This window comes from Carassius carassius, chromosome 5 (assembly GCF_963082965.1).
Source record: "Carassius carassius chromosome 5, fCarCar2.1, whole genome shotgun sequence".
NCBI classification, from domain to species: Eukaryota; Metazoa; Chordata; class Actinopteri; order Cypriniformes; family Cyprinidae; genus Carassius; species Carassius carassius.
In genome coordinates, this window is record NC_081759.1 from 28,706,371 (window position 1) to 28,720,672 (window position 14,302).

A 14,302-nucleotide genomic window follows, 5' to 3' on the forward strand; every position below is an offset into this window, starting at 1 on the left:
ATAATATTAAACAAATAAACTTTTAAAAGCCGTTTCGACTTACCACAACCTCAGGAATTTACCCTTGTTTTCTTCTTAGACCCCCAAATCCACTCTACTCATGGACCTCACAAAGCCCCTCCTCTCTTATTTTTCATTGGCTGTGGCTCAAGGGAATATGTGACGTACGCCTTGCTGATAGGTTTACGTTTGTGTAAATCAATTTTTGACACTAAAAACTTCCGTTACTAAAAGAAGTACACGGCGCAGGGATACGCGCAGTGATTGGTTGATTCTTCCACAGTCGGGATGTTATTGGACGGTACTGTATAAATACCAATGTATGTGAAGAACTGTTCGCCATGACATCACTGTATTGTTTACTTTGATTACCGTAGGAGATTGTACTACAGCTTAACTTTGGGATTTATAAAAGCATTATTATAACACCTGGCATAAGCAATTCAAGATGAGATAATGTCATAACTAATATATTGAGATAATTGAGAATGTTGAGAATGTTGTGAAATTAATGCACTAACGTTATACATTTACAAAGACTATCTGTCTGTCTGTCTGTCTGTCTGTCTTCTTATTTTCTTCTAAACGCCATTCCAGAAAATTAAAAATGGTTTTGTTGTAGTAAAAGTTTACTAACCATGTTTTTCTTTGTGTGTGTGTGTGTGTGTGTGTGTGTATGGATTACCATTTGTATAAACACAGTTTTACTACAAATAACATGGATAAACTATGGTTAGTGTGGCAAAACCATTGTTAATTTGTGGTTACCAACCATTGTTTAACTATCATAACCATTGGTTTTTGTTATTTGTAATAAAACCATGTTTAATTTTCATAAGGGTATATATTCATGGGGAGAACTAGTTAGAGAACTATCTATCTATCTATCTATCTATCTATCTATCTATCTATCTATCTATCTATCTATCTATCTATCTATCTATCTATCTATCTATCTATCTATCTATCTATCTATCTATCTATCTATCTATCTATCTATCTATCTATCCCATCCAATCCATCCCATCCATCCCATCCGCCCCTCTTTCTCCTTGATCGGATTCATTGGAACTACAGATCAGCTGTCCATGGCTCATGCCTCCAAACACCGCGAGATAGACTTCAGTGGACGCGAGAAAACCTGTCGCCGTTTCTCTTACTCCTCTCGGTTTGTTTTCGATCATAAATCCCGGTAGTGGATCTTCCCGATATGTTAGGATCACTGAATAAATAAAACGTAACCCCGCTGTGATCGTGTAATTTAGGCCGTGTGTCTACTGGAGTTATCGTACTTTCAGATGAGCGGAGCTGCCGCTCCCAGCACTTATGTCATAGACGCGCGCCAGGAGCAAATCCAGATACTTTTCAGACGTTAATTTTGCCATTTTCTGGTTCAAAAGCTCTGGGAATTTTTCCTCGTTTGCTGAAACAGCAGCAGTGGCGGCGGCCTCTGTATGCAGCCCGGGCTCAATGGCGTCGGACACCAGCGACACGGAGGAGTTTTACGATGCGGCGGAGGATGTTAACTTCATTCCCTCACCTCATGCGTGAGTCTCATTTCAATATAACAAAATGCATATTATTCTTAATGCATCAGGTTGATGTCTGATGTCCATCATGTGAATGGAGAATGAACCTGCGCCTGTCACAGCTGTCAACAGTTGCTCCAATCCTGGTTTATAGATTTACTGCTTCTGTACAGCCATATACCGTTTATTATGTGCATACATTAAGTCATATGACTTTTGCATTAGTGAGCTCTCTAGTGGGACCTAGACAGTCTTTTTTGGCTATTCGAGTCAGCTGAGGGGTTTTGAACCATAGCCACAGTCTCGCCTTGACACGTAACGTTCAGATGATGTTGCTGTTATGTTGTTTTGGTGTTGTCACTTGAACCAAATTGGTTTAAAGCCTTTAAAATCCTAAAAAGATCTTTCTTAGTATGTTACTTTGAGAAAAGAAAGTCATTAAGGTCGATGTTTGGAATAATCTAAGCATATCAGGTTTGGAAATGTGGGGGATGGAGTCCACTTCAAAACAGTACTTCTTGTATCCATGAAATAGCCTCCAAACACTATGCAAATGTCCTACATCAATATAGTGGGATTTTCTGAGTCTGTGGTTTAAAAATTTGAAATATGTGCCCCTAGTGAATCTCAGCCATTTCCAGCACAAGTTGTTATGCAATTTCCCCACTGTATTCAAGTACTATTCTCTACTAATTCAAACAGTATGTAAAATTACTGTCTTACAGTTTGTAAATCATGTATTTAGACCGAGACATTTTTGACAGGCAGTGTTTTAGTCACAAACATGACCGCTATTTTCAGAAAAAGAGCCTGGATGACTCAGATTCTCAGTGTGAACGAAGACATGAAGACTTGAAGCTTCAGAAAAATAATTGCTCTTTTAAGAAGAACGAGCCTACTCGTTGTTAAGTATAGAAAAATCCACCCGTTCTTGTTATCCCAGCATGACTGGGGTCAAAGGTGTGTGTGAGAAGATCTGTGACAGTGTTGGAGGAAGGTTATGGCAGTGTCATCTGTGATTGTTGAAGGCTAATTTAAAAGTTTGTGTTTGGTTGCTGGGCTCATGCTTAGAGATGCTGGATAAAGGGTGTGTTATGAATGAGATTGAGGGGCTTGTCTGTTCATGAATGCCGTCTAGTTTTAATTAGGCGCAGACCTCATGTAAACTCAGTGCTGGGAGGAGCCCTCACACCCACTGACTGTTTATGTACACACAACTTTATTGACGTTGACTAATTAGACTTCTCTTGACTATTAACAGTGTGATCACTTTAACAGCTCCTATAAAACTCCAGGTTGTGGTAATTTACCGCCCTCCTGGGCAAATTCTAGGCACCTTCCTAGAGGAGCTGGATGGCCTGCTGTCCTCATTCCCTGAGGAAGGCTGTCCACTTTTAGTCTTTGACGACTTCAACATTCATCTGGATGACTTATGCTACAGACTTCCATTCACTCCTTGCTTCATTTGATCTCAGACGACTTACCACTACAAGCACGTGCAAATCAGAGAACCATCTTGACTTAATTTACACACGCAATTGTATTGCAGACAATATTCTGGTAAAACCCCTACATATCTCGGACCATTTCTTCATTAAATTTAAACTACATTTTGCTACCTGTGTGCCCCCACCCCCCATACTGGTTACTTTTAGATGAAACATTCGCTTTCATTCCCCCTCCCATCTTTCCTCCGTAGTATCTTCCTCTCTTCCCTCACCTACCCATATCTCATCTGTGGATGTGAATGCAGCAGATTACACTTTATGCTCTACTTTAACCTCTTGTCTAGACTATATTTGTCCTCTCTCTTCCAGAGCCCATGTTATATCTCTCTTTATCTCCTTGCACTGGCTACCGGTTGCGGCTCACATGAAGTTCAAGACATTGATGCTTGCATATAGAACAGCCACAGACTCAGCACCCGCCTACTTTCACTCACTATTATGAATTTACATCCCCTCCAGAAGTCTGAGATCCGCTAGTGAGCAACGCCTCATGGTACCATCACAGAGAGGCTCAAAATCACTTTCCAGAACATTCTCTTTCACCATTCCTGGCTGGTGGAATGATCTTCCCACCCCTATCTGGAATGCTGAATCCCTGACAATTTTCAAGCGACAGCTGAAAACTCATCTCTTTCTAAACTACTTGGCTTCAAAAAAAAATTTCTCTTTATTTATTCCTTCTTTTTCTAGCTCGTACTTATGTGAACAATGTCTAAAACTTGGTATTACCAGCACTTCCTGTGTCTGTTTGCCTCTTTAAGAAGATTTGCTTTATCTATCCCCCAATTGTAAGTCGCTTTGGATAAAAGTGTCTGCAAAATGACTAAATGTAAATGTAACAGTGCTGAAGCAAATGAAGACTCAAAATCCACATGTTTTTTTTATCAAATATGTGAGCATAGGCCTATGTGTCAAAATGTAGCTGTGTGTGCCCTGGTGACCTGTGTTATTAATTAATTATTTGTTATTTTACCCCTTATAGGTCACTGGCAAAGTTTGAACTTCCTCTGCCTGGGGTAAGAGTTTCCAGTTATTTACATAAATGTTTCTACCTGTGCTCTACAAAGTGAAAATGTGATTAAAAAATAGTGAGAATTTACTTCGCAAATAGAAAGTAATTTAGGAGCATTTGCCCATGGGTGGTTCCAGACTGCATTGGTAAATTTTGTTAAAGGGGTCATCTGATTTCAAATTTTGCTTTTGAAGGAAATGCACCCCTGATCTGCCTAAATGCTTCTATGTTCACACAAATCATTCATGATTCAGCTTCACAAACAGAAGAAGTGAGTAAAAGGGTTTTCTTATGAATCTATGCAAATCGCCTTTCCCAATAATGTGCTAGTTAGCAAGTTTCGTAGCTAAATGCAGCTAAAGTAAACAGTATTGCTCATTACCCACAGGAGAGGGGGCAGGATGAGCAGAGCTCATTAGCATTTAAAGGAACATGAACTCAAATGGCTTGCTGAAAACAGAACTGATTTTGACAGGGTAAAAAGGGTGTTTTATTACAGTACCATTGATAAATTTTAACCAAAGCATGTTATAGACTTTTCATTAAGACCCTTAAGAATCATATCAACTTGTGGAAAATGGGTATCCGATGACCCCTTTAAATGAAATTAGTGGCACTAAAACCTTATTGGTAGCTGAAATAATAATGTGCGCAAAACATGCATTTAAATGAACATGCAAATAGGGAGGGGGTTCATCCAGTCAGATTCTGTGTTGGCCAGTGTTTGGGTTTGTTTGAGGCATATGTCTTTGTTGGATGATGGTTCTAACCATTTATAGAAGTTCTTTAGACACATGAGTGCAGAATGGAAAGATGATCAGAGGTTGATAGTAGAATTTGAGGCCTTGCTGTAGTTCTGTATAATCATTTAAATAAAACAGATCCTGCCAAACAAACCAAGGCTCAACTGCTGTTTAAAGAACTTTTTGAGAATTCTAGAACTGTATTTGACTTTGTAAAAAAATACTTGACTTTTGTTGTAAAAATAACTGACAGGATGGTTTGTATTTAAGAATTGGATGTGTTTTCATCTGTTGCTTTTGATTGCCTGTAGGGTCCTGCAGAGAATGTGGTACAAGTACTTACTTGCCACTTTTTTATTCCTTATATCTAGTTTCTCTCTTTTCATTTTCTCTTTGTTTCACTTAAAAGTAATCATAACAGAAGCATTCTGTGCTCTCTAGTGTATGTTTGCTTTTGGATGTCTGCCCAAAAAATAGGTTATTTCTCTCAAGTGGTCTGTTTCAACGGGTTAGTGGCAACCCAGCAAGAAAAAAGCTTAATGCAAATATTAAATCTCAACTTGCTGTGTAATCATGCTTTATTAGGGTAGAAAAAGAAGTAGCTTGTTAAATAAAATTTCTAAAGAAACGGGAAAACCTTGCATCAAAGCATACTCAGTATTTTGTGCCAGTAAACAAAAATCAATGATTATATGTGTTTGAAACTCTCCTGATAATTCGCCTCCTCCTGAGTGCATATTTCAAGTTGTCTGGATGCCAAAGTTTTCTTGATCAATAAATGTGAACCCTGAGCTCTCGAGATATAAATTATTGATGTTGTAAAGAAACACTGTAAGTTTAGATGCCTAGTGTAAACAAAGCTTTTGTTTGTTTCTATGTGAATGCTAAAGCACAATTTTCTTACTGTCCCTCTTTCTGATTGTTGTTTCCAGATCATTGACAGTATTATTGAAGAGAGTAAGAAAAGTGGAGTGGAAGATCAGCTGTTGAGAGGAGAGGAGGCCTGTGCTGCCACATCTGAAGGGGAGAGGGCAGGAACAGAAGGTTGCAGTGTTAAAGAAAACCTGGTTCCTGAGGGCGCCTTGGTGCTTCCAGAGGATCCTGATGTAACACCAAATGAGTTGGGTTGCATTGAGCAGTTGCCTGATGTAAGGCCGAAGGAAGTGAGATCACAAGACATTCAGGACAGAGCACCGGATGTGGCTGGTCATGACCAGGCTATACCACCTCCTCCTGACATTACAAGCGCTTTGGGTCAACCATTGCAACCCACCTCCCTGCCTTCTGCAGAAACGGCTGATATCGATATTCTTGAGCAGGTCCCTATGAGTGATGCAGATGGCCCTGGCCCTTCCAAACCTCCCAGACAGTTTACAGTGGAGCCAGATATTGTAGCTAGCACCAAGAAGCCGCCACCCTCAAGGCCACCTCCGCCCACTGGGGCTCCACCTCCAAGGCCGCCTCCCCCCTCACGGCCCAGCTTTTCAGCTAAAAAATCCCAGGAAGTGATGCGACCAGCAGGGCTAGAAAGTAAGAGTATTTAAATATTGTTGGTTTATTAACAAGTAAAAATGCCACTCTGACTATGGCAGTTAACACTTCTTATTGGTATAAAATGAAATGTGAAATATTAACTAAGTAATGACTAAAGCGATAACATTCTCTATGATTGGTCAGTCTCCATAGAGCCAGCGGATGAGCTGTGTGGTTTGGTCAGCCCAAACGCCACAGCACGATGTATTGCTAAAGAACTCCAGCACCTACTGGACCTCGCTAGCGCCACAAGTGGTGATAAAGTGGTCACTGCACAGGTTCACATTTAATTACAGCCATTTCAAATCATATAAAATTTTAGATTCCACATGAATATTTGACATTGTACATTGATGTCTGTTCGTTTGTATAAGCAGGAAAATGATGAGCAAACATCAAGTCCTACTGGAAGCGAGACTGCTGGACCGCAAAGACCAAGGTCTAACTCAGGAAGAGAGCTTACAGATGAGGTAATGTTTGTGTGCACATACTTGCATTCACGTGAACCTATTTTGCAAGACGATCATAAGAATAGAGTGCTGCAGGAATGATGTATTTTGTAGGCCAACCTAGAAGTTCACACTCTTTCCCTCGATAAAAAGGACTTTTCTATTAGCTTTTGGATTATTGGCGAAAAAAGCTCTGTGGGTTTAAGACTCTTATAAATGAACTACTCGACTGTCAACAACACCACCACTAAGCTTCCAAAAACTCTTTCAGTCTTTATTAGAAATCTAAAAGTTGGACAGTTTGGCTTAATGACATTTAACATCACCAACAACATGCAGTTAAAGTAAAATAAAATGCAAATAAAGTAAAATGCATACGTTTATAAAGACTCACAAGTGGGATTGTTACTGTCTGATATATTTTATGTTTTAGAATAAAATTGGCATTTAATAGGATGATGGAACTTTACTTGCTTCTGGGTTTTAGGATGCATTCCTGCCGCACTCTGTGAACTAAAAAGTTGGAGGGACACATTCTAAACTTTAGCAAGACTATATTAATATGGTCAGGTTTCCTAATAGTTGTAACAGATTAGCTGAAAAGCAGGTATGTGGGTAATAACCATATTAGGAGGGCGACTGTTCCTTCCTTCATTCATTTGCTTGGTTGTATTTTACATGGCACTTTTTTGTTGTATTTTTATTTTACACTTCTGCAGTTTTATGTCTTTGTGATGTAATGAATCTCTTACATTGATTATTACTCAAGGCAGTAATCTTTGTGTTTTGTTATGCAGGAGATTCTTGCAAGCGTGATGATCAAGAATCTGGACACTGGTGAGGAGATCCCTTTGATCCAGGCAGAAGAGAAACTCCCGACTGGAATCAACCCGCTCACACTGCACATCATGAGGAGAACCAAGGAGTATATCTCGTAAGAACCACCAACTGTTCACTTGAATCGAAGATGTAGATACACAAGTTTGCTCCATGAAAACATGGACAAATTTTCAAGATGTCATAACGGCTAAAATGTACTACTGTACCCTATAATCCACAATCCATCATAGAGTTTTGGAGCTTTTCTAAACTGATTTTATCTTTCATGTGTAATATCAAGGATCATTTTTCTTTTTTGACACTCTGCTTGTGCTGATGTGGTGGTGCCCTCAGGCAGCAGATTCAAATCCTATCAGTAATCCGATTCGCTACACTCTCATCTGCCCTCATTTTATCAGCCAGAATGAAACCTACAGACTGTTTTTCTCTTTAGAAGGGCGAAGGCATGTAATCCCTTCTCCTTTTCCGCTCTCTTCTGATTTGAAACCACTTGAACACAAGTGGAACATTTTGGCAAGAAGTGCTTCATAATGCTGAGCTGATAACAGTTTTGTAGTTTCTGTTCGTGTGGTTAATCTGAAACAGTTGGGTAGCTGGATCTGGTCCTGGAACAGTGTTTCTCATTTCTCATTTTACATCAGGATTAAATGCAACCTAATTTCGAACGCCAGCAGCTCTGAACGCTTTAGGGTGGGATCTCACACTTCCTTTTTTTTCTTGGCAGAAATGATGCGGCGCAGTCTGATGATGATGAAAAGTCCCAGCCTGCACTTATAGACACAGATGGAGGGAAACTGAAACAGAAAACGTAAGAGATGGATGTTTATTTATAACAATAGTCATAGAAAATAGATTGTACTTTACTGTTCAAAAGTTACATTTTTGTGTTCTTTTAAAGAAGTCTCTTATGCTCACCAAGGCTACTTGTATTTGATAAAAAAATTCAGTAAAACAGTAATATTGTGAAATTATTTTTAGAATTTAAAATAACTATTTTTTTTCTATTTTAAAATGCAATTTATTCCTCTAATGGCAAAATTGAATTTTGACACACGATCCTTCAGAAATCATTATAATATGCCATTACAGATGCATTGATTTCTTTAAAAAATAATACTTTTGAATGGTAGTGTAACTGACCAAATAAAAAGCATATATCTTGAAGGACCTCCGAGGGTTATTTTTTAGACATAGTCTGTTGTTCTCTATTCACTCAGTACACAGCTGAAAAAGTTTCTGGGCAAGTCTGTGAAGAGGGCGAAGCACTTGGCGGAGGAATATGGAGAGAAAGCTGTAAATAAAGTCAAAAGCGTTCGGGATGAAGTGTTCCACACAGACCAGGATGACCCATCCTCCAGTGATGATGAGGGGATGCCGTACACCCGACCGGTCAAGTTTAAAGCTGCTCACAGCTTTAAAGGGCCCTTTGACTTTGACCAAATCAAAGTAGTGCAGGACCTGAGTGGAGAACACATGGTGAGGAGAGCGTGTGTGACCTTTAATGTAAACTATAGCATGTTTTGTGATCTGTGATGTAGTTAGTTCTTTCTTCTGTGATTTGACCACTTCTCCTTCCCCTCTGTCTCTCTCAGGGTGCCGTCTGGACAATGAAATTCTCTCATTGTGGGCGGCTGTTGGCTACAGCAGGGCAGGATAATGTGGTTCGGATCTGGGTCCTAAAAAATGCCTATGACTACTTCAACAATATGAGAATAAAATATAACACAGAAGGTAACACAAACACACTCTTGTGTATATAGAGACTTTTGTCTATTCCTAACATCCTGTAGCTTTCACGAAGTTCTTAAACTGTGGCTGCAAAAAGTATCTGAAAACACTCTGTGTTTGTCAGATGTGTTGAATGGACCTGTTCATAATGAAATGAATTACTAGAGCTAGATTTACGTTTAAAAGCTGAATCGCCACTTACTGTGTAGTTTAGCCCAAGGTTAAGCTTGATCTTTGTCTAGGAAGCAAACACTGAAAATCAATAAAAGCGAATGACTTTCAAAGCACAGCGCTGTTGTTTTACTGCCCATGTTGAGCGTCTGCAAATCAACCAGCTCTGCTTTAAAACCTACCTAGATCTACTTTTTTTGAGCTTGGTTTCCTTTTAAAAAAATAAATAAAAATAAAATCTCTTTGGTGTCTCTTATATCTCACAGGACGTGTGTCACCATCTCCCTCACAAGAGAGTCTTTGTTCCTCAAAATCAGATACTGAAGGAGGGGTAAGGGATTTTTATTTTATTTTAGGTTGCTTATTCTGAAGTTGTTCTTCATTTTGTATTTCATGCTTATAAGTGACGATTTAAAGCTGGATGATATTGGTCTCTCCTGCTTTCTCTCGCTCAGTTTGGTGCTGCAGTGGAAGATGCAGACACTGAGGACAGAAATGTGCCATTCCGGCAAGTTCCGTTCTGCAAGTACAAGGGTCACACTGCTGACCTGCTGGATCTGTCCTGGTCCAAGGTGAGAGCTTATGGTCATCAGTGCTCTACTGAACCACTTGAGTTTGGAAAACATTTGAAGTTCACAGTATAATGAAGACGAACCGGACATTATTATATCGCTTCTTTTCTGAGTAGAACTACTTCTTGCTGTCATCATCAATGGATAAGACGGTTCGTTTGTGGCACATTTCTAGGAGGGAGTGTCTCTGCTGTTTTCAGCACATAGACTTTGTGACAGCCATCGCATTTCATCCCAGGGTAAGTGTGCTTCTCGTGTACTCTGGTATACACTACTTTTTGGGGTTGGAAAAAGCAGATATAAGGCCAGATTTACTTACAGCTTGTGCTAGTGCAAAACGTCTTTTGACGTTAAAATAGTACTATCAGTATTTACTGAAGCTGCGCAGTGAAGAATTAGCTCTGAAAAGGCATGAACACAGCTATTTTTGCGCATGAACTCATTGAATATACATTTGTAGGAGTTTCCCTTTCAAACGCAAAATTTATGGGAGGAGAGTATTAAACTGAATCAGGCAGTGCGTTTTACTAATATTTGCGCTAGTGAAATGACTGGTGTTTGCGCCATTATATAAGCATGTCTTAAATTAGGCGGTAATTTGCACTGCTTTTGATAGATTGCGCTGGTCATTCTGGAAAATGATCCTCCAAATATCATTCTAATATGCCGATTTTAGTGCCTTAAGAATTATTTCTTCTTATTTGCAATGTTAAAGAATGTTGTGCTGCTTAATATTTATGAGGAAACATGAGGAATTTCTTCAGAATCCTTTGATAAATAGACAGTTCAGATAAATACCTTTTATTTTAAAATCAAATATTATAAATGTCTTTACTGTCAGTTATAATTAGTTTAATTTGTTCTTGCTAAATAAAACAATTGATTTCTTTTTAAAACCCCGTTCATTTGAATGGTAGTGTATGTGTCCACTATGTTTTGAAAGTTTGTGCTTTTTCTAAAAACCCGCAGGATGACAGGTATTTTTTGAGTGGTTCTTTGGATGGAAAGTTGCGGTTATGGAATATTCCAGATAAGAAAGTGGCACTGTGGAATGAGGTGGACGGACAGACGCGTCTGATAACAGCAGCTAACTTCTGCCAGAATGGAAAATATGCCGTTATTGGCACCTACGATGGACGCTGCATTTTCTATGACACAGAGGTGAGCATTTCTTCTTCCAATCCAACCCTAAATAGTCCATTATAATCACTTACTCCTCCTTTCATCATGCTCTGCTTAGCGCCTTAAATATCACACCCAAATCCATGTCCGCTCCACGAGAGGCAGGAATCGTGTGGGCCGCAAAATCACCGGTATTGAGCCGCTGCCAGGAGAGAACAAGGTAAGAGGAAACGGAAAAAGACTGCAGATAGAATTAAACCCCTATTTATTTACTGAAATATAACTTGAATGATGTTTTTACTCATGTCAAGGCGATCAAACTTGACACCATCTTTTAGTCTCAGTTAATACCAACTTCCTTTTTCTCTGCAGATCTTGGTGACGTCAAACGACTCTCGCATTCGTCTGTATGACCTCAGAGATTTGTCTCTGTCTATGAAGTACAAAGGCTATGTGAACAGCAGCAGTCAGATCAAAGCCAGCTTCAGGTGAGAAGAGCAAGTCTGAAAGACTCACAGCCCAGATATGTCCATCTCTGATCTCACACTTCTACTGATTGCTGGAAAATATGAGTAAATCTCAAGGATCTCGTCTTGTTCTTGCAGTCACGATTACTCTTTCATTGTGAGCGGCTCGGAGGACAAGTATGTGTACATCTGGAGCACATACCACGACCTGAGCAAATTCACCTCTGTACGGAGAGACCGCAATGACTTCTGGGAAGGGATCAAAGGTAATGATGGAACAAAAATGAATCATATACTGAGAGCAGCGGCAGTTAAACAGATACAAATATTCCAGGAAGTATTTGTTTTGGCAGTCTGTCAAGTAGTAGACTTCTGGAATGTTTGACTGACTGAAGGTCGTACAGCCACCATGTTCAAAACGTGCTCGTGATCATTAGGACTGCATGATTAGTCCAAATCAAAAGGTAAATGTGATGTGGCTTAGTCTGATTATCAAATCGAAACACTGCAATTTATTTCAATATATGTGCAGGGCAAAGCACATCTTTTACAAATGAGCAGCTCATGATGTGTTGCTTTCCATCTCTGTGCAACATGGTCTGGAGCAAGTGCTGTTCCACATTTATTCATCTTTGCATCTGGCAACGCATCGCATACCAATCATCTTCATAAACTTGAAACGATACACACCTAAAAACCAGCAGTTGTCAACAAAAAAGAAGGTCTGAAGGGATAGTTCACCCGAAAATGAAAGTTTTGTCATTTACTCACCCTTAGGTCATACCAAACCTGTACGAGTTTATTTATTTTTAATATTCAACAATACAATAATTTAAAACTTAATGACATTTAATATTGATTTATTTGTTAATTTGAAATTACTTTCATTTGATTTAATTATTATTAGTATTATTTTTATTAGTATTATTTTACAGTCATATTGATCAATTTGTTGGCCCTTCAAACAATCACATCAAACCTGGAGTGGGAGTGTTGGTGTTTTCTTTAAAAAAAAATTTATCAAAATTAAATGTTTTCCCCAGTAGTGAGGTTCTAACAAAAAATGACCACATGTACTTTTAGGGTCTTAAATGACATGTGCTTTCTGCTTTGCAGCTCATAATGCCGTGGTTACTTCAGCTATTTTTGCTCCACATCCGGATCTCATCGTGCCTCAGGAGGCTGGGACAGAGAAACCAGACACGGACTTTAAGAGTGACAGCACAGATGACTCTGAGACCATCCCATCAGGTACTGACTGGAAATAGCATTGTGAGATCACAAAACTGCAATGAACAAAAGTAACCCATTCTTCATCTTCTTTTCCTCAGGGGCCCTAAAAACAGACCACTCTGAAGTTTTGCTGTCTGCGGATTTCACTGGAGCCATTAAAGTTTTTGTCAATGTTAAGAAATACTGAGTGCTTGTGCTCAATATGACAACCAGGAAGTATATAGAATTGATTTTAAAAGCTCCTCTAAGCTTTTGGACAGAGCTAAAAAAAAAATCAGTGCCACTTTACACCTAACTGAGCCCCCATTCATTGACCAATCAGCTGCTGGAGAGTGCTCTGGGAGGCAGAGATTATAAGCCCCGCCTTATATGCAGAGAACAGGGACCCAGGAAGTTGGAAGGTGGAGACGGTTGAGAAGCAGGGACAAATGTCATTACAGCTATACGCCTCTTTCTTTACCTTCCTTTCTTTTTAAATCATCTGAAGAGGTTTTGTTGTATTGTTACTGTATGTTCAAAAAGGGCTTTAATTTGCAGAGCAATGATGCCATTTTAATGAATGAGTGAAACCGCAAGCCTGTATGGAGACAGAATGGATATGGGAGCCCTTTAAACACACACACAAACACACACACACAGACTTGAATTCCCTCCCACACACTCTAACCCCAAAGTCAATGTTTCTGGAAAACACAAAATCTCACATTTCCAACATGAGCACTAACTGAACTCATTTCAATTTAAGAATCTTTGTCAGTGTTATTTTATGTTGTAAAAAATAATTGAACATGATTTTTTTTATGTGTATGATTCCAGAAATAAAAAATACCCGTATTTTTCGGACTATAAGTCGCACCTGAGTATAAGTCGCATCAGTCCAAAAATACGTCATGATGAGGAAAAAACATAAGTTGCACTGGACTATAAGTCGCATTCATTTAGAACCAAGAACCAAGAGAAAACATTACCATCTACAGCCGCGAGAGGGCGCTCTATGCTGCTCAGTGTAGACTACAGGAGCACTGAGCAGCATAGAGCGCCCTCTCGCGGCTGTAGACGGTAATGTTTTCTCTTGGTTCATTTCTCTCGGTTCATGTCAAATTAATTTTGATAAATAAGTCGCACCTGACTATAAGTCACAGGACCAGCCAAACTATGAAAAAAAGTATGACTTATAGTCCGGAAAATACAGTGTATATATATATATATAGAGAGAGAGATAGATTTTATAGATATATAAGATTTTCCGTGGTTTTTTTTTTGCATGTATTTTCACTGCTATGTCTGAGCAAAGGAAATATTTTTTCATGTAATATTAAATGTTTTTCTTTTAGAGCAATGGCAATTGAAAAAAAAAAATGAAGTCCCTTTTTCAGAATACTGTATTTTAGATTA

At 39.0% G+C, this 14,302-nt stretch overlaps 2 protein-coding genes across 5 annotated transcripts in view; one reads left to right on the forward strand and one right to left on the reverse strand.

Moving 5' to 3' along the window:
- The window catches only part of LOC132141166 (kelch-like protein 13), a 75,941-nt gene extending 75,801 nt beyond the window's left edge, over positions 1-140 (reverse strand). For 2 of the 4 annotated variants that reach the window (XM_059550462.1, XM_059550461.1), the window contains exon 1: positions 44-140. The gene's annotated coding sequence lies outside the window, so the exon portion shown is untranslated. The remainder of the gene's footprint in view (positions 1-43) is intronic. The other 2 variants (XM_059550464.1, XM_059550465.1) reach the window with 2 other exon arrangements.
- Positions 141-1,231: 1,091 nt separating this feature from the next.
- On the forward strand, positions 1,232-13,732 carry LOC132141168 (WD repeat-containing protein 44-like). The gene is made up of 19 exons (XM_059550467.1): positions 1,232-1,547; positions 4,020-4,053; positions 5,104-5,127; positions 5,683-6,322; positions 6,470-6,603; positions 6,703-6,795; positions 7,572-7,708; positions 8,339-8,422; positions 8,832-9,090; positions 9,207-9,345; positions 9,780-9,844; positions 9,969-10,085; positions 10,202-10,324; positions 11,055-11,246; positions 11,326-11,427; positions 11,580-11,695; positions 11,813-11,940; positions 12,791-12,925; positions 13,006-13,732. The coding sequence occupies exons 1-19, from the start codon at positions 1,471-1,473 to the stop codon at positions 13,092-13,094; spliced, it is 2,688 nt and encodes an 895-aa protein (XP_059406450.1). The 5' UTR covers positions 1,232-1,470; the 3' UTR covers positions 13,095-13,732.
- The last annotated feature ends 570 nt before the right edge of the window (positions 13,733-14,302 follow it).

Excerpts from the sequence above, each read along its gene's own strand:
- LOC132141168 (XM_059550467.1), top strand. The coding sequence starts at position 1,471 with ATGGCGTCGGACACCAGCGACACGGAGGAGTTTTACGATGCGGCGGAG. Across the intron at positions 6,323-6,469 it reads GCGACCAGCAGGGCTAGAAA|TCTCCATAGAGCCAGCGGAT; the intron begins GTAAGAGTATTT and ends ATGATTGGTCAG. Across the intron at positions 12,926-13,005 it reads CTCTGAGACCATCCCATCAG|GGGCCCTAAAAACAGACCAC; the intron begins GTACTGACTGGA and ends TCTTTTCCTCAG.